Source organism: Antechinus flavipes, chromosome 5 (assembly GCF_016432865.1).
Source record: "Antechinus flavipes isolate AdamAnt ecotype Samford, QLD, Australia chromosome 5, AdamAnt_v2, whole genome shotgun sequence".
Lineage (NCBI taxonomy): Eukaryota > Metazoa > Chordata > Mammalia > Dasyuromorphia > Dasyuridae > Antechinus > Antechinus flavipes.
Genome location: NC_067402.1, coordinates 210,933,069 through 210,959,471, shown reverse-complemented (window position 1 = coordinate 210,959,471; position 26,403 = coordinate 210,933,069). Strand labels below are relative to the sequence as shown.

Below are 26,403 nucleotides of genomic sequence, written 5' to 3'. Positions count from 1 at the left end.
GAAATAGGAGTTTTTATTCCTTTTATAGTTGAAAAAATCCCCATCAATCTATGCTCCTAGTTTCCTCTCTTGTTATTCCAAATTGTAAACCTAAAGCTCGAGTAGCCTGATGATATTTAAAATGAGATTTTTGGGATTCCTGAAATAAAGGAGTATTGGCCAATAGTTAGAGGGGGAAGAGACATTTTACAACAATAAAGATTAAAAATGAGTACTTTGAAAAAAATTAAAATTAAAATTTAAATTTAAATTTAAAAAAAAAAATGAGTACTTTGGTTTTTTAGGCAGGGCTGCTGTTGAAGGCCTGCCAACATTTTCACCTGTTCCTATCCAATGGAAAACTGATACACCAGTGTGGATAGAAGAGTGGCCCTTGGGTAGTGATAAAATTCAGGCCTCATTAGATAAAGTACAGGAACAACTTGACCAAGGATACTTACAACCTTCTCTAAGTCCTTGGAATTCCCCTGTATTTGTAAGAAAGAAATCTGGAAAATGGAGGATGTTGACTGATTTAAGAAAGGTAAATGAACACATGGAAACTATGGGAACTCTTCAGCCTGGGCTTCCATCTCCTACTCAATTGCCTAGAGAATGGCCTCTTCGGGTTATAGACATTAAGGATTATTTCTATTCTATCCCTCTAGCTAAGGAGGATACGAAAAGATTTGTCTTTTCAGTGCCCAATGTTAACTTAGCTGAGCCTTCTAAAAGATATGAATGGACAGTTTTGCCACAGGGAATGAAAAACAGCCCTACTATGTGTCAAATGTATGCTGCTGCTGCTCTTACTACAGTAAGAAAAGCATTTCCAAAAGTTAAGTTATTACATTACATGGATGATATATATTGGGATGTGCACCTAAGAACAAATGTTAGAAGCATGTCTACAAAAGACCATGGAAACACTAAGGAACTATAAATTGCACATAGCTCCAGAAAAAATTCAAAGACATGCTCCTTTTCAATATTTAGGATATGAAGTATATCCTAAGGTGCTTACAGTATAAAAACTTTCCTTAAGAACAGAGAAGCTAAACACTTTAAATGACTTTCAGAAATTGATAGGAGATATCCAATGGATGCATCCAGTGTTAGGCTTGACTATCAATTGCAACCATTATATGACATTTTAAGGGGAGACAGTGCTTTAAACTCACCACACCAGCTTACAAAAAAAGCTCAAGAGGCTTTGAGAGAAGTTGAACTGGCTTTATCCAATGTGGTTGAAAGAGTCACTCAAAAACCCTTGGAAATATCAGTTTTTGCTACACAAGAGACACCCACAGCAGTCCTTCATCAAGGAGACAGTGTGATAGAGTGGGTGAACCAGAACAAAGCCTTACTCCTTACCCAGTGCTTGTGGCTAGAATGTTATTAAAGGCCATTAAGCAAGCAGTACAATTATCTGGGATAAGACCTGACAAGATATACACCTTTTATACTAATGCACAAATTAATGTGTGCTGTGAGACCATCCCAGAGTGGCAAATTTTATTAGCCATGGCTCCAAATTTTACACATGGGCCTCCATTAAAGATAATCAGACTATTACATAATTGACAATGGATTCTTGAAAAAAAGGTTTCTAAAGTTCCTCTTAAAGGACCAACTATCTTTACAGATGCATCCAAACACAATATTTGTGTTGTATACTCTCATGACTTTAACTATAAAGAGAGTAGTGAGAACACCTTTTCAATCCACTCAGCAGAATGAATTGTATGCAATCATTCTAGCTCTTACTTATTATCCAGGAGATATAAATATAATATCTGATTCAGCCTATTCAGTAGGTGTGGTACAAAGAATTGCCACAGCCCAATAAAATTTGTAGCCTCTAAGATATATCAGTTCTTTAAGGAACTTCAAGAGCAAGTGAGAAAACATCCAGGAAAGATTTATATCTTGCATGTCTGCTCTCATAGTGACTTTCAGGTCCTATTTTTGATGGTAATTCAAAGGCAGATAGCCTTTTAACTATTGGCCAATACTTCTTTATTTCATGAATCCCAAGAATCTCATTTTAAATACCATCAGGCTGCTCAAGCTTTAGGTTTACAAATTGGAATAACAAGAGAGGAAACTAGGAGCATAGTAAAAGCCTGTATGGCTTGCCTTCCTTTCCACACTCCTACACTGCCTCCAGGGAAGAACCCTTGTGGTTTGAGACCCAATGAAATTTAGCAAATGGATGTGACCCATTATATAAATCTTTCGGTCGTCTATCTTTTATTCATGTTGTGGTAGACACCTTTTCAGGATTCACTTTTGCAATACCAGTAGCAAAAGAGACAGCCCGGGTGGTCACTGAATTCCTTATACAAGCATTTGCAATTATGGGTGTGCCACAAGCCATAAAAACAGACAATGGATCTGCATGTACTTCTAAACATTTTGCATACTTTTATGCACAGTATAAGATTTTACACACCACTGGCATACCTTTTAATTCTCAAGGACAGGCAATAGTAGAGAGGAGAAATAGAGACATTAAGCCACTCCTCCAAAAATAAAAGAAAGGGGGAGCCACAGGTAACCTTAGAGAACTTCTAAATCTAGCTCTTTATACTATTAACTTTTTGATTTTTGACACAGATGCACTGGCTCCAGCAGACAGGTTTTATAACCCACCGGAAGGGCAGTGTCCAGTGCGAACGGCTCCACTATCTTTAGATAATTGCCAGGTGATGTGGAGAGACCCAGAAAGTGGTGAATGGAAGGGACCAGATAGGTTAACTGCTTGGGGGAGAGGGTTTGCTTGTATCTCCACTGATGTAGAAGGAATCAGATGGGTGCCAATGCGCCATATTTGCCTTGTCCATCAGAGAGAGATGGAGCAGACCCTTGAAATGAAGGAGAAGACCCAAGAAACATCAGATGGTTCCATTGCTGACTGTGCCCACCACTGAAAGAGCATGGCAGTTATGGCATTTGACTCATGGACATTAAAAATTGTTGGACTTGATAACCCTCAGGAATCACTGGATTCTCTGAGATATGATAAGATTGTTGTAGGATCTCAAAACCCTCAGGAATCACTGGATTCTCTGAAACACGATAGGATTGTTGCAGGACTTCAAAACCCTCAGGAATCATTGGATTCTCTGAGACACGATAAGATTGTTGTAGGACTTCAAAACCCTCAGGAATCATCGGATTCTCTGAGACATGATAAGACTGTTGTAGGACTTGAAAACCCTCAGGAGTTGGATTTTCTGAGAAATGATAAGACTGTTGTAGGACTTCAAAATCTGCTGGAATCATTGGATTCCCTAACACATAAAAAGACTGTTGCAGGACTTCAAAAACTTGCAGGGATCATTGGATTCCCTGATATGTGAAGCAATGGACAATAGATTGGTTTTGGACTATCTCTTGGCTGCTGAAGAAGGCATATGTGTGACTGTTGTTTGTATACCCTTCTTCTAGGACTTCTGGAAATCTTTTACAACACCATGTTGATTTATATTGTTTGTTATATCACTACTTGCATTTACAATTCATGTTTGTTACACCATGTCGAACCTGCACTGACTGTGGGGAGAGTCATCACTAATAGCCTCTGCGTCATTGCTGTGTGCTTGTGTAATACTTCCCATACTGATGGGTTTGTGCATAATAAGACCCTTCAGCCCAGAAACCCGCTAGCAATTCCCACTTCCCTTTGGTACTTTTCATCTCCCTTCCTGAGAAGTCAGGGAGGGTGGGATCACCTCCTTTTGGGGGTTCTCACCTCCCTGAGAAGTCAGGGATGGCATGACCACCTGTGTCCTAAAAACAAAAGAAAGCAGGAGATATAATGGGCTTGGAACTCTTAAGTCAATGCACTGAGGTCAGGACAGCCAAGCACTTAAGGCTAACTACCGGTTGAACAATACTCCATGGGCATATGCTTGGGAAATGGTCCTTTCCACTATCCATATTGGCTCAATGACTGGTGTATACAGAGGATTGTAGGAGGGACTAGGGAGTGGAGTAAGACTAGCCAGGGTCACTTTGGCAGTAGACAAGTCACAGAGATTCTGCTTCCATCCCCTTCACTTCTACCCCTAAAGACCAAGAATAAAGACTAAGGACTTTTGCTTATCCTGACTTCTACTGATTCTAAGGTATCCAGAGCGCTAATGCAGTCATCACAGGAATACTCTGGCTTCATGGCATCTTTCTCCTTGTTATAGCTAACTCTTTTAGACTGCTAAAACCCTTTTAGGATTAGCCTAACAGTCAATGGTATAATTTTCCCCTGTTAACTCCTTTTGGAGTTAGTCTGCTCAACTTCTCTATGGATATAGCCCATCAGTCAATGACATATTCCCACCTTATAGTATCTTCCCTCTAATGCCTTCTTCCTCCTGGATTAATTGTGAGTTTCACTAGGAAACTTGTCTTTCCCCTAATTAATTGGTCATTTAGTATGTCTGCCTTACCCAGTTATATTTGTAAAAAAAATTGTACCCTATGATGGATGTCTAACTTGATTTCTTCAATCTACTGAACTGTAACTAAATTTCCACACTATTTGCTAATATAATATTCTTTCACAATTATGTTCTTCCAAATCTATTTCATACTATCACTCTTGGTACTTTTTTATACCACTTTAGAACAGTGTAAGTGCTTAATAAATAATAGTAAAATAAACATATTACCACATTCTGGGTGAAAAAAGGAATATAAGTCTCTCGAGAACTGATCTGTTGTGGTTCCATCATGCTTGACTCTTCACAACCTCATTTGGATTTTTCTTGGCAGAGATATTATAGTGGCTTGAAATTCCTTCTCTAAGGAAGGAATTTATGTCCAAAGAATAACTAGAGAACATTATGAAATGCAAAATGGATAATTTTGATTATATTAAATTTTAAAAGGTTTTGTGAAAGTAAAACCAAATATAGCCAAGATTAGAAGAGAAACAGAAAACTGGGGGAAATGTTTTACATCTAAGGTTTCTGATAAAGGCTTATTTCTAATATATGAAAGTTGACTCAAATTTATAAGAATACTTATAATTCTCCAATCAGTAAATGGTCAATGGACATAAATTAAGACAACATTGAAGTACCACTTTACACCACTCAGATGGCCTAAGATGACAGGAAAAGATAATGAAAAATGTTGAAGGGAATGTGGAAAAACTGGGACACTAATACATTGTTGGTGGAGTTGTGAACTGATTCAGCCATTCTGGAGAGCAATTTGTAAGTATGCTTAAAGGGTTATAAAACTGTACATACCCTTTGATCCAGCAATATCTCTACTGAGTCTGTATTCCAAAGAGATCATAAAAAAGAGAAAAGGATCCACATGGACAAAAATGTTTGTAGCAGTCCTTTTTGTAGTGGCAAGAACTAGAAATTGTAAGTGTCTGAGACCAGATTTAAATTTTCTTGACTCCAGACTCAATACTCCACTGTGTCACTAAACAGCCCAAGTATATCTAGCAAAGACAAAGTAAAAGGGGCAAAGATAAGAGAGTACCCAAAAAGAGGAGAGGAGGAAGGATGGACCAGGAAATGCCCCTTAAAAATGTAGTACTCCAGCTACTGAACAAAAGGATTTATGTAAATATTACTCTAAATATCCAGCTTTCTTAATGAACTCAAATATGCTATTTTCACAAGGAGTTCTAGCTCTAGAATCAGATGACCTGGCTTTAACATTGGGACTCTGCTTCTATAGACCATGGGCAAGGTGGGGTTTAGTTTTCTAACATGTAAAATTGAAAGGTACTGTTTATCTTGAAATCTATGACATTAAAGCACTTATGATTAGGTGAACTCTGAAGTATCTTCGTCTATGATCTCAAGAATATACTATTCATGTAAAATCAGGAATATCAGTGCTACCTTTTGTTTTGTATGAGACGAAGTAGAATAGGATAGCTGGTCTCAAGATTTTATTAAATTTTTAGTGTGAGCATTTATGTCTCAGAATCAACAAATACTACAAATCTGGACTTAAATTTTACCAGTTGCAGTTTGATGCATTACTCCTATGTGAAGAGTGTGGCAAAAATAAAGCAAGAGAGGTAAATAGAAAGAAGCTTAACTCTGAAGGAACAGAACTTGGACTGAGAGAAAGGAGTGATGAAAAATGGAAAGAAATACAAGAAGCAAAAGAAAAAGAAGGCTAGGCGAATGGAAAGGAGACACAGATGAATGGGGACTTGTTTTCTTGATTTTCAAATTTAAAAGAGTTTTGGAGAAAATATTGATAATGCAGATTAACTTTAAAAGTATGTCTGGAGTGCTTTCCTCCCCCTCACTTCCCAGCCAGTTGTTAAACATTTACCAGAACATGACTGTAGGAGAAGCACTGTGTCATTTACTTTCTCAGATGTAAGAGGCAACAGTTGCTTCTTTCATTTGGGAGGTTAACAAACTCCTATTGTTGTTTGTCTTTTGTTTTTGAAGAGGACTAATGACTTCATGGGGCTGATGGCTTGATTTGGATGTACATTGGATTTAAGTGAGGCAGAGCTTCACACAGTTATCTGCCTCAATTTCCCCTCTATAGTCATCAAAATCCAGAGACTGGTGATGACCTGGGATGTAGTATATAACCTTGGTCTAGCTTTTCATCATACACCTCTCTCTCAATGATCTTAACAATCCCTGCTGTCATTATTTGCTTCTCTTGGACTCCTTCCCTTTGAGTCATAACATCTTCATTTTTGCATGAATGATAAGATTTCATACATTTTTCTGTGTTGGCTCGTTGAATATTCATGTTTTGCTTACACTGGATGGCATCTGTTTGGGAATCTGTGCTAGGATTTCAAAGTATATAAAAGCAGGAAAGAGAGAGGCAGTCTTCTGTAGTGGATAAAAAGCTGGTCTTAGAGCCAGAAAGACTGAGTTGTTGTTTTTTTTTAAACAAGCATTTATTAAATGCTTACTATGTGCCAGGCACTGTGCTTTAAAAATATTCTCATTTGATCCTAACAATCCTGGGAAGTATATTCCTTTATTATCTCCATTTTGCAGAATGAGGAACCTGATACATATTTGTCTGGGGGAGGGGGAGGGGAGTTCACCCAGATAATTAGCTTCTCCATCAGAATTTGAACTCAGATTTTCCTGACTGTGCTAACTGCCTTTAGGCAATATGACCCAAAGCAAGTGATTTATTATTTTTCTTTTTTTTTTAAATAGCTTTTTATTTTTACAAATACTTGCAAAATAGTTTTTAACATTCACCTTTGCAAATCCTTGCGTTCCAATTTTTTTCCCTCTCTCCCCACTGCTCCTCTACCCTATAAGTTAAACATATGCAATTCTTCTAAACATATATCCATATTTGTCCTTCTGCACAAGAAAAATCAGATCAAAAGGGAGGAAAAAGGCAATAAAGAAAAAGCAAACAATAACAGTGAAAACACTATGTTTTGATCCCCATTCAGTCTCCATAGTTCTCTTTCTGGATGCAGACAGCTCTCTTCATCATGTCACCTCATTATTGAAAAGAGCCATGTCCATCCCATTTGATCATCACATAATCTTGTTGTTGCTGTGTACAGTGTTCTGCTCACCTTCACTTAGCATTAGTTCATGTAAGTCTTTCCAAGTTTTTCTGAAATCAGCCTGCAAAGCAAGTCATTTATCATCTCATTCATTTCCTTATCTGAGTGTCCTCTAAACCCCAGCTTCTTAAACTGTGGATGTAACCCCATATGGGATCTTGTAACAAATGTGGGGTTAGAAAAAATTATGATTTATTATCAGTAAATGTTATACTATTTTCTATACCTATACATCCAGGATCACATAAAAATTTCTTGGACAACAAGGGATAATAGGTGGTAAAGGTTTAAGAAGCTCTGCTCTGAACCAACAACATTACAAGTCCAGTCCTCTATCCCTATAAAGCAGCAAATAGAAACAATAGAGCTGATGCTATAAATATGGGCAAAAATCATATATTGGAAATCAAAGAAATGATGTTTAAATGATGATTGGCTAAAGATAGTAACACATGGCCGATCACAAAAGACTAAAAAGAATATAAAGCAGTCTTAAACCACGCTGTTTTTTGGCATCTTACTTCTCCCATCAAAATGAGAATTTGGCTATTGAGGAGTGAGGAATATTGAATAATAAAAATGTCTCATTTTCCTTTTTGTTAGAACACTCTGATTATTCTATTGCTTTATTTCCCTCCCATTCATCTATGCCCTCTTTTTCATTTGCCTCTTTTTTTTCCTTCCATTTTTCATCACCCCTTCTTTCTCAGCCCAAGTACCATTCTTTCAGGTCCAAGCTTCTTCCTACTTACCTCTCATGTTTTATTTCTGCCAGCTTTCCCACACAGGAGTAGTGCATCAAACTACAATTGGCAAGATCTCCTGACAGCTTGATGTTGCTTCTCTACTGCCAGAAAAATTAAATAGATCTTTATCTCATCCATTTGACCTTGCTACTGTTAAATTTTCAGCCAAGTTTCTTTAGAAGACATATCAATTAATATTCATTGAGTGTCCACTGGCCACATAACACTGTATTAGTCTCAGTGAATGAAGGCAATTTCCCAAAGCATTTGGCAGGGTCCAATAGGGCATTCTTTACGCTGCTTTAAGGATTATGATGGGCATGGAGAGAAGCAGCACTGCTGGTTAGAATGATGGAAAAAGTAACTAATGATTTTTCTTCCAAGAACCCTAAAACTCTTTACAAAGACAATTTTATCCCCCATAACAACAACTTAGTAAATGAGGAAAGATAGTGCAAATGTCATGTAAATTCACACTGAGAAAATAAGACTCACCAGTATGGATTTTTTTTTGAAATCTCAGTGCATCTCATAGAGCAAAAAGAGATAGAATGATGGTACAGTCTCTTGGGATTTTACAGGCTTTCTGGACATCTAGTCACAGACTGAATGACATGCAGCCTGTGGTTCTGGGTTTATGAAATGAAAAGAAATTTTAGAAGAGAGGAGAAGAAATAGAGATGTGAAAAAAAGTGAAATAAATAAGTGAAAAATGACACAATTCTGTTGCATTATTAGGATATAGAGGCAAAGAAGCAAAATATTATCAAATTCATCAATAATATTATTAATGTGATTCTGTATTTATAGAAATATATAATGTATTATAATATAATAAATAATATACAAATACTATGTTGCCAAATATATAAATGTGTGATCATATAATCCTTATATATGGTTATATATTATAAATAAGTATACATAATAAATTATAAATATATGAATATATAAAATTTGAAATAAATAAATATGTAAACAAATCTATCTAACTATATAAATAAATCTATCTAAATAATAACCAGAGCAACTAGGTGGTACAGTGAATAGAATATTGCAAATGAATTTAGGAAAACATGAGTTAAAATCTGGCCCCAGATACAGCTGTGTGTGGAAATCACTTAATCTCTTTCTGCCTTATTTCCCTCATCAATAAAATGGGAATAATAATAGCATCTATTTCCCAGGATTGTTGTAGAGATCAAGTGAGATATTTGTAATATTCTTTGTCAATCTTAAAGTACTACATAAATGCTGATTGGCATAGGGAAAAATCACACAGGTTAGGCAGTGTATTCTTATTTGCAGATGAAGGTTGCAACTTCAGTCCTCCATTAGATAGTCATTATGGGTTTCTGTGGCTGAAAGTGGCCAACACTCTGGTAATAAGCTCTTTAAACTCAGCCAGACGAGGCCTCTCACTATTGGCACCTTATCTATTATTGGCCCTGAATTTAAGTCTTTCCAGCTTAGTAGCACTGTCAGAGTATGTTCTGCTTTAAATGACCAGTGGTCATTTCCCTGAGTTAGATACAATCCAAGATAAACAAACAGATGGTTGGAGAACAGTTAGCTTCTTTCCATGAGTTCACATCATCAGGCCTGGGTGTCAGTAAGGTATTTGGACAGTTTATTTTAATATCTTAATAGATAAGATGGGAAGATATGGTCTAAATGATAGTATAGTTTAATGGATTCAGAAATAGTTGAATGACTAGATGCAAGATGTAATTATTAATGGATTGATATTCACTTACAGACCTTTAGGGAAATTTTTGAGGGACATGCTGAATCTTTGTGTATTAATGATGTCTGATATATTTATCAATGATTTGGATAAAGATTTATATGGTCTTCTTATAAAATTGGCAGAGGATACAAAACTGAAGGGATAATTAATGAAGTGAATAATTCAGAATGCTAAAAGATCTTGATGAGTTAAAACAATGAAAACCAATAAAGTTTAAATCCTATTTATACATGGGCTAGAAATATACAAGCTACACAAATGTGAATTAGCGGAGTTAAATAAGACTAGACAATAATTTTTGGTAAGGAGGCTCTGGACTTTTTAGTGGATTCCAAACTCAACATGTATGAAATAAGTCAAAAAACCAGTGCATAGTGTTACTCAGCAATGTGCAAAAGAAGAGAGTCAACAGCCACTCAATCTTAGTTTTGATCTGGAATATTGTGGCTAGTTCTCAAAATCATGTTTTAAAGACACAAATAAATTGGAGTCCAGAGCAATAGAATAAGAATGATGAGTCAACTAGAGATCATGCCATACATGGTATGATTTATTAAGACCAAGATCAAATTAAAAATCTTCCATTTGAGAATATATTACTGTTCTATAAAAAATGATGAGCAGGATGATTTCCGAAAAACCTGGAAAGATTTATATGAAATGATCCTGAGTGAAATGAGCAGAACCAGAACATTGTACACAGCAATAGCAAGATTATGTGATGACCAAATGGGATGGACCTGGCTCTTCTCAGCAAAGCATTGATCCAAGCCAATTCCAATAGACTTAGGATGGAAAATGTCATCTACATCTAGAGGGAGTTTGGAGACTGAATATAAGTGGAAGCATAGTAATTTCACCTGTTTTTGTTTGTTTGCTTTTTCTTTCTCATGCTTTATAGAGGGCTGAACTCTAAAAAGGTATACATAAATCTAGGTCAGCGAGGTATTTGGAGTTAAGTATATACTTAGTACTTTGTATGGTGATGTAATGATTTCACATGCTCAGTGTGTTGTACTAATATAATCTTACTGAAGTATTTAAGGGCTGGGACAACTGGGAACACTCTCTCAGCCACAGACACAAGAGAAGATACCAGCTTCCAGACTCCATCTTTGACCAGCCACGTGGAAGCCCTCCTGCCTCCTTCACTCCTCCACTAAGACCAAGGACTCGGGCTGATCCTGAAGCCCTCCAGAGAGTTAGTTGGGAAATTATAACGCTTTCTTCCCTTTTGGTCTAATTTTTCTTGCACAACATAACAAATATGGAAATGTTTAAAAATATTGTACATGTAATAAATAAATAAATAAATCTTCTACTTGGTTTTTTCAACCCTTCACAATTTGTTTTTTTCTTTACTCTCAAGTCTTCATATACTTTTCTTCTCTTAACTTGCTCAGTAAGGCACCAATCTAGCCATTGTCCTTTTGCTCTTTCACATAAAGCAGTCTAACTTGCCTTTTCATTGCTTGTCTCTCCCCACCCCACCCCCCTTCCTGGAATGCTCTCTCCTGTCCTCTTTGAAGAATCAGATTAAATCCTATCTTTTTAAAGAGGCCTTTGCACACCCTGCTACTGTTGAGGTTAAGGTACAACCAGATTCTTCCTGTACAAGGTCATCAGAATGATGGGGTATGGGTATGTCTCAAGTCCTCCCAAAAGAATTTAATTTGTAGGCATCGACCTCCAAATCAAGGAGCAAAGATTTTATTAAGCTAAGAGTGGGCTAAATCCATAACAGTCTTTAGTAAGGAAATTAACAAGGGAAGACATGAGGTGGAAGTATGCTATTGATTAGCATCCTAAAAAGAGTTAGCTACAGATAGGATCTTTTATAGGGAAATTATAAGGTTGGGGATGGGGGGGAGAAACGGGGGACTGACGTCATAGCTTGGCTTTCTGATTGGATAAGTAAAGGGGGGGGGTTTCTAAAGCTCCCTGCTCCTCACCACACCTGCAATGGGAGTATAATTAAAAAGTCCACTTGAACAAAAGGCCTACTTGAGAATTTAAGGCTGATATGATCCAATCAGTGCTCCTCCCAACTTGTCTCTGGGATTAGCTAGGTTACCAGAATGTATACAGTTATTCGGCCTTTCTCTGCCAATACTCAGCTAGCTACCCAGGATCTCATCACCCCAATCTCTACACTCCACCATTAGTGCCTTCCCTCTGAGATTATCTCCAGTTTATTCAGCCTATTTTGTTTGTGCAGTTGTTTGCCTTTTCTATTCCTCATTAGAGTTGTAAACTTCTTGAGGGAAGAGATTGTTTTTGCTTTTCTTTTTCCTCAGCAGTTAGCATCGTACCTGGCCCATAGTAGGTGCTGAATAAATGATTGTGGACTTGTTTATATATACTGGTAATGCTTAAGCTAAAAAAGGGAGGAGGAGAGGGGAGGCTCTGGTTTTCAATTATGTGAAGGGTCGTCTCATGAAAAAGTGATTGTTCCGCTAAACCCCAGACGCCAGAATTAGCAGTAAAAGATGGAAAACGACTTAAAAACTCGAATAATGTAGAATGGGAATTCTTTAAATTCTTCCATTTATAAAGCGCCTACTACGTGCCAGGCATTTTACTAAACTCTGGAAGCAGTGTGTTTCCCAATAGAGAGGATCTTCAAACATCATGGAGGGGATTTCTGTTCAGGTACAGAAACTGATGACCTTCAGAATTCCTTCCCAACTAGGAGAGCTGTAACTTTGTGATTGAGGGCCTTGAGAGATGAGACATGAGTACAAGAGAGGGACTCTACCCTGGAGCCATACTGCAGCCTAATGCACTTCCAAATATCCTCTGTGCTTGGTTTGAACGGGACGGGTCGCTCTGAGCTTAGGCAAGAGTTCGCGTAGTCGGGTCCCCTTGGGCCTGTCCCAGCTTCAAACATCACTAGCTTCAAGAGATAGGAAGCCACGGAGCAGCCGCATCCAAAACGCCGCCTCCCCGCGAGGGAAGACGGCCCTGGAGGACGTAGAGTTGGGCGAGAAAGTCTGGACTGCGGTTGGCCACCGGAGCCATCCATCTTCTCCCGCGAGCCTCGCGTTTCCTCGCGTGTTGGAGATGAGGGGTGGGGAATGGGAGGCAACGCCAGCCTCCTTCCCTTCCCTTCTCCCCATTCCACTCCCTCGCCTGCCTGCTGCTCCTCGGCCGGCCGGGGAGGACGCTGCTGTGCCGCGCACCGAAGGCTGGCCTCTGCTTCCGCGCGCACACTCACCCCGGGCGGGCCGGAGGGAAGGCGCAGCTGCAGGGCGTGTTATCTCCTGCAGGCTCGTTCTCTGGCGCGCGCGCGCGCGCGCGAGGACGCAGGCAACTTTGCTGCAACCCGAGGCGGGGCTCCCCCTGCTGTGTGTGCGTGTACATGTGTCACCCGCGGCCTCGCTGGGGCAGCAGGGGAAAAAGGGGGCGAGGACTAGAAGGCGGCGGCGGCAGCAGAGGAGACCAGAGAAGCAGAGGACTAGGCTCTGCGCTCTGCGCTCTCTCCAGATTGTGGCCGCTGCAATCTGATTCGGGCAGAGCGCGCCGCTGGGGAACCTGGGTCTGCCTTTATCCTCTTCCTCATCTTTCGTTCCTGCCCTGGCAGTAGCAACAGTGTATTCTGAGGGGAGGAAAGAGTCGAGGCGTCAGGGGGAGCAGCAGCAGCATCCCCCCACCCAGCAGCAGCAGCCCCCAACTAAATCGGGACTAGTTTAGTACAAGAGCTGGTGCCTGTTTAGCCTGCAAGGAAAGAGAGTGATAGAGGGGGTGGGTGGCAAGCAGGGCTCCTTCTCCACTCGGGGAGTCTCTTCTTCTCCAGCCCGGGGGGGAGGGGGCCGGGAACCGGCTACCTAGCTCAGTTTCCATACCTCCAGGGAACTCCGTGCAAGCTTTCTCTTGGGCCAGGCTTAACAATGGTGAAGGGAGCCGGCGTGACCCGGCGGCTGTAGAGGAAGTGGGCAGGGTCCGGGGTGGGGTTTCAGAGGTAGGAGACGCCCCCCGCCTCCCCCCACCCCCCGGAGGTTCTCCCGCTGGAGTTTGCCACACTTCTAGGTCCCCTAAGCCCTCGGCTCTCCTTTCCCCATCTGATCGCGCTCGGCAGTTTAGTCTGGCCGGAGATGGTGCCAGCACCTGGGTTAATCCAGTAGTCGGCTTCCAGCTCCCTCGTACCCTCCTAGTCGTCTCCTTTTACCTCCTGCTGGTGCTGCTTCTGGGAACCCCGGCGTGTGGGAGTAGAAAACTCTCTGTCTTTCCGAGGACACTGTGGTTTATGACCATTGAACAGAACTTGCCCGTTTTTTAACCCCCATCTCCCCGGAACAACTGGATAATGTCCACCCCGAGCAGATTCAAAAAGGACAAAGAAATCATAGCCGAGTATGAAAGTCAAGTCAAAGGTAAGCGGGGCGGGGAAGCGGCTACCTTGCCTTTTGTGTGCGTTCGTGTATCTCTTTGTCACCGTTCTCTCTTGAGTTTAATCCCGAACTTGCGGTCAGCGTTGCAAAAAGCCTTGCAAAGGGGTTGGCAAAGAGATCTGGAGACGCTACACCCTACGCTTTGTACAGGGCTGTTCAGAGCCCTGCTAGACCCAGAGAACTGGGAATGAGAATTGCTCTTGCCGGGCTGGCTTCCCACTTTAAAAAGGGATAAGAATGGCTTAACTTCATTTCCCTTAGCCTTTTAACTTAGATAGGAGTCAGGCACAGGGGTGTTACCTTGACTTCCCAGTTTTTGTCTTTCTAAAGGTTACCATTGTGGTGGAGGGGTGGGTTTCTTCCCCCTAAAGATTAAGGGTTAACTACCCCTTTAAAAAAAAAAAAAAAAAAAGGTTGCCTAATGCATGGCAATTAGACTGAGGAGAGACTAATAGAAACTGATTCCTTGATAAATGTTCCAGGATACAGTGCCATCTTTCACACTTATACAGTAATATTGTTTTAGCGTATGTTGGAAGTATTTGCTTGTACAATTAGAGTTCAAATATTTGAGTATTACCTTATTATATGTCACAGTTAATATAGACAGCACAATCTTATTTAGATTGATTAAGCAATTTTCTTTTCTGTGACTACTTATTTACCTAGAAAGGGATTTTTTTCTTTTAAATATTTTTAATTTCAGTAAAAGTGGTTGTTGTTGTTGCTGCTGCTGCTATCGAAGTATTTAAATATGGATTTGTGTGCTTTCCTATATAGCTATTGTAGTCTATATGAGATACCTTTCCTAACCAAGACAATGGGTGGAGTCTAGAGAAAGCGGCTATTCTGTGGAATTTTGAGTGCAAAGTTCATAAAGCTCACTGTCTTTTTATCTGCCTTCCCACAGAATCCTAACGAAAGGACCAATTAGAAATTTAGTTTTTTGCTTGTCTTGGGCAAAGGAAAAGGAAGCATGAATTTTCTTTTGTTTAGTCAAGTCTTGAAAAAGACTAGAATTCCATCAGGAAACCTCGATGGAGGAAATATGAATATGAGGCAACTTGGGATGGTCATCAGAAATTGTGACTTAGCAGATCATTCAAGCTTATCACCTCTCCCTTCTAAACCAGGATTGTGATGGTGTTAAACATCCGTGATCCTAAATGTTTGCAGGAAACAGATACTTGGCTGATATGAAATTATGATCCTTGTAAATGCTAGTAAAATGGAGACCAATAAACTTTTTTATGGGTGAATTAACTCTGGGGGGATTTCTTTTTCATGTATTTGCGTAATTTCTCATAATTACTTTTCTCTGCATTTTCCCCTCCACTGGCTAGCTCCTTTCAAGACATCTCCAAACATAAAATGGCCTAGTCTGCTTTCTGTAATGTTAGTTATCAGAATGTATTTCTGGGTATTATTTTAGTTATTTCAACTTTGGAATCATAGATCACTTGTTTACAATCAAAATCTTATTTGAAAAGACTCATAGGGCACCTCTTATCTAGATAATTGAAACCATCATTTCATGGCCACTATTTGCCTACTTGGTTTCAAAAATATCAAAACAAGACAAATATATATTTTCCACATATTAAAGCATTGAATGCATTCCTTTTTAGTACTTGTCATTATTCTGAACCTATGTTTCATGCAGGCAGAATTGTGGAGTGGAGGAAGTTATCTTCAACAAACAAAATTTCCCTGCCAATACTTTCAAAATTACTATTAGTTGGGCAAGGATTCCATCCCACTTTGGCCAACTTCTGTGTTCCAGACTTTTCTCTGTCCTGAGTTTGCTAATCTTTTGCCCCAGTGCCTCAGGCTCGTACTTTTCATCAGGGAGATGACATGAAACTATCTAATATGAAGCCAGACTAGAAGGGTTAACATTCCATTTAAACTGCCCACATCAAGTTTAGTAATTATTTAAAATTGCCAAATCTTTTGATCTTTTCCCTCTTCTACTTTTATCCTTCTTGACCTCTTTGCATCATTTAACACTGTTGACCACTCTTTCTCCTCATAGACAAACTTTCTTAGGCTTTCATGATGAGGCACTTTTCTGGTTGATTTTCTTTCTTGACTATTTGTATTGCTTCTTCCACTCCTTATGTGTAATTGGCTCTCAGAGTTCATCTCTTTCCTTTATCCTGCTCTCTGAGCAATTTCATTGACTTCTATGCATTCAGCTTTCACTTTTACGTACAAATGACTCTCAGATTGTTCTTTCTGATCCTTTCTTTCTCCTGAACTTCAGTCCTACGTTACTAACTGCCTGTTGGGCATCTCAAACTCAACATGCCTGAACAGAACTCATTATTTTTACTTCCCACTTCTCATCTCTTTCCATGTTTGGTTGCTCTGAAGAGTACCTTCCTCCCTGGAGTCTTCCTTGACTTTCCCCCCTTTCAGTTCTCATATCTTAACTGGTTGATAAGTCTTGAACCTTCTACCTCCATAGTAGCTTTCATTTCTATGCTCAGAAAACCTCTATCCTAATTCAGGATCTCATCAATCCATGGTTAAATTATTGTGATGTCTTTCTATCTACTCTCCTTAATTCTAGTTTTTCTATTTTATAATCCAACTGCCAAACCAGTATTCCTAAGTCATGACTCTCATTATGCTATTACCTTGGCCAGAAAGATTCAGGGGCCTCCTATGGCTCTAGGAAAAAAAAATTAAAATCTCCTCTGTTTTGCTTATGAAAGCTCTTTACAACCTAATTCCAGTCTAACTCTCTGGGCTAATTGCACATTACTTTCCTCCACACACCTTATACCCCATACAAATTGGCATAAAGGCTGTTCCCATATGCAGTATTCCATTCACTTTTGTCTCATTGGTGACATGATGAGATACATTTCTTCCTTACTTCTACCCTCTAGAATCCCTACCTTTGTTCAAGATTTCCTTCAAGTATCCCTTCTTCTAGGAAACATATCCTGCACTTTCTCGTTGCTAGTGCCCTCCCCTATAGAAATTGCTTTATATTATTAATGTATTGGAGGGGTTTTTAGGTTTGTTTATATGCCTTTACCTCTTCCCCCACTTGTGTAAACTAATAGTTTACTCTTTCATTTTTGTTTTTGTCTCTTCAATGTCTGGCATATAGTAGGCACTTAATATAAATGCTTCTTGATTTGAATTGAATATTGCTAGTTTTTCTTCCCCGCCTCCAGTGTCCCACATAAAGCATTTTCATTTTAACATAGACCTTACAGAAACAGTATGTTTGTCCCAAATAAAGGGACACCTGGGTATGGGCCAGAAGGAAGTAGTTTTGGCTGGAAAGATTGATGAAAAGTCAATTAGTTGATTGTCCTATTTGTTAACAATTCAGTTAAAAGTTGCTTGGAAGGAGAGGAATTGAAACTAATGGCTGACCCAAGATTTGAGGTTTATCTCTGAATTTGAATTATCCATATGATATTTGTAGTATCTCCAAGCAGAACTTAAATTTGGTAACCCAACAATGCAAATGGCACATTTGGATAGATCCTTCATGCTGCTGACTTCATGGCAGAGGGGTTGTGTTTGTTGTGAATGGTTTCCACTAGCTAGTTGGTAGTTGCTATGAACTGAACTGATAGTTATTTTTTTCCCACTACTTTTCCAGGAGTAGCTCTATACTCATCTCTATGCATTATGCACAGGAACTGCCAAGAAAAATCTGTTGTTTTTGAACCATTCTGTGGCCTGAAATACAAATAGTACATTTTAGAAACAGATGGAGCATGAAGACATGCCAGTTCATTTTGATATGGCCCCAGATTATGCCACAGGTTTTCATATAGAAATTAAAGCTACTGTGTCACTAATGTGTTGTCATTTTTTTTTTTTTTACCCACCATGCACCAGAAAAAAACAAGTGAGACAAAAAACAATAGAATGCTATTTTCTGCAGGTAGGCTGACAGTCATGGAATCATAGAATGTTAGAGTTAAGAAATGCACTTGAGAGGTCATGTAGTCCATCCTTCTCCATTTATAGATGAAGAAACAGACCCAGCAGATTTTAATGACTTGTCCAAAATCATATAGGTAAGAATAGCTGCCATATGAATTAGGTCCTCTTGGCATTGTGTTCTATAAGAGTCTCTTCCTGTATCTGAACCTCAATTTTGTCATCTGTAAAGTGGAGGTAATACTTGAGGCCATTTCATATTTATCTTGCTTTCTGCAATACCCGATACATAGAAGATGCTTAATAATTGCAAAGGTACAGAGATGGGAAATGATATGTCATGAAAGAGAAACAGCTAGAAGGTCAGTTTGTTATGCAAGAAAGTTTGGGAATAGGCTGCAAAGGTTGTAGCCAGTTTGTGAAAGGCTTTGAAAACCAGAGTTTATAATTTTTTTCAGGGAAAAATAAGGAACCACAAGAAATAATTGAAAAAGGTAGTGATTTGGCCTGACCTGTGCTTAAGAGAATCTTTGGTATCTGTATGTATATTGTATTAGGGGGATTAATGGGGAAAGGAAAAGAACTTATATGTTCTAAAATATTTATAGCAACTCTTTGTGGTGGCAAAGAACTGGAAATTGCAGGAATGCCCATCAGTTGAAGAATGATTGAAAAGTTGTGGTATATCATTATGATAAAATACCACTGTGCTATAAGAAATGACAAACTCAATGATTTAAAAAACAAACAACAACAACAACAACAAAAAAAAAAAAACAAATAGAAAGATTTGCCTGAAATAATGAAGAGCAAAATCAGCAGAACCAAGAGAACATTGTATATAGTAACAGCAATATTGTTTTAAGAATAACTTTGAATGAGTTATTTTGTCTATTATAAATGCCCAAATTAACTATAAAGAATATATTAAGATGGTCTCTGCATCAGAGAAAGAACTGATAAATAAAACTATGTATAAAATGATTTTACAGATATATACCCTATTTGTGTCGAATCATCTTAGGATGGGGGGAGGTGGAAGGGGGAAAAAGGGAGGGGAAGAAATGTATATGATGATTTTGTTGTATATTTGAAAGGAATTTGTGCATAGTAGATTTGCAGTTTCATGTGCAATAGTCTTTTTTTGTTATACTGTTATGGAAATGCTTGTTTTATTCCACAAATTAAAAATAAAACAAAATTTTAAAAATAGATGATGAGGAACCCAAAGACACCAGTTTCTGGGATAAGAATGCATTATTTGACAAAAATTGCTGGGAAAATTGGAAATCAGTATGGCAGAAATTAGGCATTGACCCACACTTAACACCGTACACAAGATAAGGTCAAAATGGGTTCATGACCTAGGCATAAAGAATGAGATTATAAATAAATTGGAAGAGCATAGGATAGTTTACCTGTCAGACCTGTGGAAGAGGGAGGAATTTATGACCAAAGAAGAACTAGAGATCACTATTGACCACAACATAGAACATTTTGATTATAAAAGTTTTTGTACAAACAAAACAAATGCAAACAAGATTAGAAGGGAAACAATAAACTAGGAAAACATTTTTACAATCAAAGGTTCTGATAAAGGCCTCATTTCCAAAATATATAGAGAATTGACTCTAATCTATAAGAAATCAAACCATTCTCCAATTGATAAATGGTCAAAGGATATGAACAGACAATTCTCAGACGAAGAAATTGAAACTACTTATAGACATATGAAAATATGCTCCAAATCATTATTAATCAGAGAAATGCAAATTAAGACAACTCTGAGATACCACTACACACCTGTCAGATTGGCTAGAATGACAGGGAAAGATAATGGGGAATGTTGGAGGGGATGTGGGAAAACAGAGACACTGATACATTGTTGGTGGAATTGTGAACACATCCAGCCATTCTGGAGAGCAGTTTGGAACTGTGCTCAAAAAGTTATCAAACTGTGCATACCCTTTGATCCAGCAGTGCTATTACTGGGCTTATACCCCAAAGAGATACTAAAGAAAGGAAAGGGACCTGTATGTGCCAAAATGTTTGTGGCAGCCCTGTTTGTAGTGGCTAGAAGCTGGAAAATGAAAGGATGTCCATCAATTGGAGAATGGTTGAGTAAATTGTGGTATATGAACGTTATGGAATATTATTGTTCTGTAGGGAACGACCAGCAGGATGAATACAGAGAGGACTGGCGAGACTTACATGAACTGATGCTGAGTGAAATGAGCAGAACCAGGAGATCATTATATACCTCAACAACGATACTGTTTGAGGATGTATTCTGATGGAAGTGGATCTCTCTGATAAAGAGAGCCTTAATTGATCAAAGATGGACAGAAGCAGCTATACCCAGAGAAAGAACACTGGAAATGAATATAAACTGCTTGCATTTATGTTTTTCCTCCCGGGTTATTTATACCTTCTGAATTCAATTCTCCCTGTGCAACAAGAAAACTGTTTGGTTCTGCACACATATATTGTATCTAGGATATACTGCAACCCATTCAACATGTAAAGGACTCTTGCCATTTGGGGGAAGGGGTGGAGGGAGGGAGGGGAAAAATCGGAACAGAAATGAATGCAAGGGATAATGCTGTAAAAAATTACCCTGGCATGCGTTCTATCAATAAAAAATTATTAAAAAAAAAAAAAGCTTTGCAAACCTTAAAAAAAAAATAGATGATGAGGGCTTACTTAGAGGAATGGCTAAGGGAAATTTCTGAGAGATGTCAAGAAAATGAAAAGGTTAGGCATTAGCAACTGTTTGAATGAGGGAGGAAGGGAGGGAAAGGAGAAATTGAAATTTCCAAAGACTGGCTGAAGGTGATATAAACAACAATAGAAAAATCTGAAAGAAGGATAGACTTAGGAGTAAAGATAATGACTTATTCCTTTTGGATATACTGAAATTGAGCTGTTTTTGTGCCATCTGATTTGAAACTTCTACTAGAAAGTTTATGATGTGGCCAGGCATATTGGAGACTTCCTGGATATATAGATCCGAGCATTACCTGCAGAAAAATGAGAGTTAAATCCATGGCTTACTGCTGAGTGGACCTTGGGAATGAAGAGAGAAAAGAGATAAAGGTGCTAGAGAGTTCCCTGGAGCACATCTAGATTTAGGGGCACCTTCAAGAAAAAGAGCTAGTAAAGCTGATTATAAAAGGTGAGTAGCCAGGTGAAAGAACTTAGGGAGAACAATGTGTCATGAAAACGCTAAGAGGAGAGAGTATGCAAGAGGACAGGGTGATCAAGACTACCAAATGCTACAGGGAGATCCAGGATGAAAATTGAGGAAAAGACATTTGATATGGAAATAAAGATGTCATTAGTAACTTTAAAAAATTGGGAGTTAGTGACTTGTATTAGTAAGAAAGCGCAGTATTGGGAGTTTTTTAAGCCAATAAAATAACCAGTCCAAACCAAAACAAGAGCAAAAATCAAGAAATGTGAGGGGATGGAGGGTGTACTTGAGGGTTAATTTAATCCCTCTAGAAATCTGATGAAAAGGTTACAAAGAAAATGAGAATTTAATGAGAGAATTTAAGTTATCTGTCTGTCCTAAAAATTTTTTGTTGTGTGTAACTCTTCATGACCCCTTTTAAGATTTTCTTGGCAAAGATAATGGAGTGATTTGCCATTTCCTTCTTTATTTAATGTTACAAGATGAGAAACTGAGGCAAACAGGATCAGATGAGTTGGCTAGAGTCACACAACTAGTGTCTACCTGAGGTCAGATTTAAACTCAGTGAAATGAGAGTGCTCTATCTACAGCACTTCCTAACTAGGAAATAAGGCCTTAATTGGGTCATTTGCATTTATAAGGGTCAGGAAATTCCCTTGACAATTAAGTTTTTTGAGTCTAGCTTTTCTCAGCTCTCTGACTTGGGACAGAGAATTCGAAAGTGAGGATGCTAATCTTGTTAGAATCAAATTGTAGTGTGCTTCTGACTCTTGACTACTAGCTGTGTTCAGAAGAGATGGAGATTTCTCTCTTCTACCTCCATCCCATTAATATCATTTCGAGGCAAAAACACTTGGTTGCGTTCAGCTGAGGAATTAAATTAGGGCTCCTTATGACAGCAGTTGAAATAAGTGCTTTTTGAATTCAGGGAATTTTTAAAAAATGAGACTTAATTAATTTTTTCCTACCCATTTCAATTCATTTGACAACAAAGCCTTCTTTAAATGAAAGATGCTGTAGCAACTTGTGTCTACCCTGGGTAGGAACAAAACTTTAAAAAAAAAAGTTTTACTCCCCCCCATTATATGTAAAAACAGTTTTTGACATTTTTTAAAATTTTGAGTTCCAAATTCTCCCTCCTTTCCTTCTCTCCCCTCTCATTGAGAAATCAAGCAATTTGATACAGGTTATACATGTGCAGCCATGCAAAACATTTCCCTATTAGTCATGTTGTGAAAGAAAATAAAACATTAAAAAAAAGAAAGAAAGAAAAATGAAAGTTTTTTTAAAAGTGTTTTGTTTCCCCTGAGGCAATTGGGGTTAAGTGACTTGCCCAGGGTCACACAGCTAGGACGCGTTAGGTGTCTGAGACCAGATTTGAATTCAGGCTCCCCTGACTTCAGGGCTGGTGCTCTGTTCATTGTGCCACCTAGCTGCACTTAAAAATATGTTTTTTAAAAGTATCTTCGTTCATACTCTAGCAGTTATTTTTCTGCAGGTGGGTTACATTTTTCAGCATCTTGGATCATTTATATTGCTGAGAATAGCTAGCTAATTCACAGCTGATCATACATCATTGTTGTTACTGTGTACAGTGCTCCCTTGGTTTTACTTACTTCACTTTGCATTAATTCATGCAAGTCTTTCAAAGTTGTTTTTTTTATTTTTTTCCTGAAAGCATCCTTTGTCATTTCTTATACCACAATAGTATTCCATCACAATTATATAACACAGCTTGATGGGCATGCCTTCAGTTTCTAGTTCTTTGCCACAATAAAAGAGCTGCTAGAAATATTTTTGTACATATAGATCCTTTTCCTTTTTGGAGATCTCTCTGGAATACAGACCTAGTTAGTGATATTACTGGGTCAAAGGGTGTGCAGTTTTATTCCTTTGGGCAAAGTTCCAAATTGTTCTTCCAGAATGATTGGCTCGGTTTACAACTCAAACAAGTGTGTTAGTGTCCTAGTTTTTTCTACATCTCCTCCAACATTTGTCATTTTCCATTTTTATCATCTTAGCCAATCTGGATGGGTCATGAGGTGGTATGTTAGAGTCGTTTTATTTTTCATTTTTTAATCAGTAGTATTTAGGCCATTTTTAAAATATTATAGATAGCTTTGTTTTCTTTGTTTAAAATTTCCTATTCATATCATTTGACCATTTATCAACTGAGGAATGATTGTTATTTTTATAAATTTGATTCTATTCTCTCTCTCTTGCTCTCTCTCTCTCTCTCTCTCTCTCTCTCTCTCTCTCTCTCTTGGAGAAATGAGGCCTTTATTAGAGGAATTTGCTGTAAATTTTCTCCAGTTTTTTGTAAGATTCTAGTTTTTAATCTATTCTCCTACCTACTTCCATTTTATAAGTGAATTCATTTCTTTCCCATTCATAATTATAATTACCAACTCCGTATTTACTTCTAACCTATTTCTTCTCACCTTCCCCCCTTCCTCCCCTTTATCCTTCTCTTTTTCCTTTCATCCTGTCCTTCGGAGGAGGAAAAAACTAAATCCATGCATAAGACTTACATGTCCAAAAGGAGATTTATTTATGTATATTACATACATACACACACACACACACAACTAAGGCTTCAGTAAAACTGGAGATGGGAGTTAAATGCTGTAGCCTTCTAAATTCATGTGTGAATTGGGGTGGTGGTATGACAGGTCCAAAGATGGCTTCCAAGATTTTACTTTTTGTATATGAACATTTCCATTTCTGATGAGTATTATAGCTGATTACTCTTTTGTAGAGGTTATCTGCTAGTTCTACTTTCAGATCTTTGCTTTTGGATGCAGAAATTTTTTGAGAGGATGAGAATGGAATCTTCCCAGACATATCCAGCTTACCAAGAAGATATGAAGGTTCTTATCTATGATATCACAATCTAAGGGGTCGTCCTGGTTCATATGGCTCTTTATCTGTAAAGTTTTTGTTGGATAAAGATGAGGAAACATTCTTGGATTGTTTTAAAGGTGAAAGCGAAAAGCAAAGGACAATTAACTTTTATGGGATGTATGCCAGTTATTTGGCAAGTGCCAGGAAAATTGTCTTCAGTTATTTTCTCAAGGGATGAATCAAAACATGCCTCATGGAGGTACTTATATTTTCTTTCCCTTTGGGATTCTAAATGTGAAATGTTGATTCAGATTCCATGGTGAGGGGAGAAACTTCCAGTACACAAAAATCCTAACAAGGAGATAAAGGCCCTCCTTATTAAGACAGCTATACATAACTAGGGGTGTGGGTGTATATGTGTACACATATGTATACGTGTGTGTATATAAAATTGGTAATTCATTTTCATTCCTCAGGGTGAGGAAGGATAGTATTTATGATTACAAAATTCTAAAAAGCTAACTATGTCTACAGTTGATCATTTAAACTTTTGTATAGATATTACTTGGGAAAATGTCTGGTTCTTTAAAAAGAAAGGGAAAAGATTTCACTTCTTGATCTCCAACTCTACAGGCTCACGGATGTTTGATGATAGTGACACTAAGACTAATAAAACATTTTAAGATTTCCTGCAGTGCTCAGAGAAATTTGTTGTGAAAGAAGTAAGATGTTGACAACCTCAAACTATTTTGTTATGCTCAGATCTAAGAATCACAGACTAACTGATGAGATTTCTTATCTCTGCTCCCAGGTTGTTCTTTGGAATGGCCAATTCATATGCTAGAATACCCTATTCAAGACTTAAGAACCAGGATATGCCAGGTAGAAACTTTCCTGTTTAAAGAAGAATAATACAACAAAGAATAAGAGGATCCTGTCATTACTTTTGTAAAGCTGTCTACTTCATCAACAATCATATCCACTTACTTTACTATCAGTGCTCCTCGTGGGCCACTTGTATCATTCCTCTTGCAAGGTAGATTGCTGACTTGGTAGCATAAACATTTTTACAGGGCTTCAAATTATTCCAGACACTGCTTCACAGTAAAGTCTCAAGAGTTTCCACCTCTGATCACTTAAGGTGCAGTTATTTTCAAGCTTATACTAGTACTAGCAAGTTTATAGTTGGGGTACAATACATGCCAAACAGTGGAAAGCATTCATCTTTTGGCCTTTCTGATCCAAAATCTTCTGTTAATTTTCCTCTCTTCATTTAATATATTCTGATACAGACAGCAGTTATAATAATTGTTACAAAGACCACACAATGACATTGTAAGATCTTACATGGAAAGTAATAGGGTTCAGATTTTTGTAAGAAATGCATCACAAAATAACTTTCATTTCAGTACCAAGTGCAGACAAGTTTAAAAAAAAAATAAAAAAAAAATAATAACAGTTTTAGAAAAATCTAACTAGCTGGGGGAATACTGATATTTATTTGTAGAAGGGATTACAGAGAGAGGGAATCAAAATTGCAAAGCACTGGGGAACATGACACTGGGGAAATTTGTCATATCTTCCACTTCTTGTGGTTCTTATTTTTTAATATATAATATATATATTTTTTGCTATGGCAATTGGGGTTAAGTGACTTGCCCAGGATTACACCAGCTAGGAATTGTTAAGTGTCTGAGGTCAGATTTGAACTCAGGTCCTCCTGACTTCAGGGCAGGTACTCTATCCACTGCACCATCTATTTGCCCCTTTCAATACTATTTTTTTTTTCAGTCATGGTTCTTTATTCACTTTGTCCTATCTTATCAAATTTGAGAGATAGGTGTGAAAAATAGGTAGGAAACATTTCAATCAAAGCAATATGAAAGCTAATAGAAATATGAAAATCACTGTACATCATGCCAGATGATATTCAAAATTCAAGATTTCTATTTTTCCCAGGATGCTGACCCTTATGTTTGATTTTGAAAGGAAATGGTTAGAAATTTATTGATGAAAGAAGGTAAGGAAGTCCAGAACTT

The 26,403-nt window shown here is 38.1% G+C and overlaps 2 protein-coding genes across 4 annotated transcripts in view; one reads left to right on the top strand and one right to left on the bottom strand.

Moving 5' to 3' along the window:
- Positions 1-10,553: 10,553 nt before the first annotated feature.
- LOC127538683 (uncharacterized) lies at positions 10,554-14,307 on the bottom strand. Its single transcript, XM_051962443.1, has 3 exons — positions 14,290-14,307; positions 13,867-14,182; positions 10,554-13,619 (listed from the first exon to the last, which is right to left on the bottom strand). The coding sequence occupies exons 1-3, from the start codon at positions 14,305-14,307 to the stop codon at positions 12,904-12,906; spliced, it is 1,050 nt and encodes a 349-aa protein (XP_051818403.1). The 3' UTR covers positions 10,554-12,903.
- The window catches only part of SRGAP1 (SLIT-ROBO Rho GTPase activating protein 1), a 309,032-nt gene continuing 296,810 nt past the window's right edge, over positions 14,182-26,403 (top strand). For all 3 annotated transcript variants that reach the window (XM_052001387.1, XM_052001388.1, XM_052001386.1), the window contains exon 1: positions 14,182-14,394. In XM_052001387.1, the coding sequence (XP_051857347.1) occupies positions 14,328-14,394 (67 nt within the window). In that variant the 5' untranslated portion in view covers positions 14,182-14,327. The remainder of the gene's footprint in view (positions 14,395-26,403) is intronic.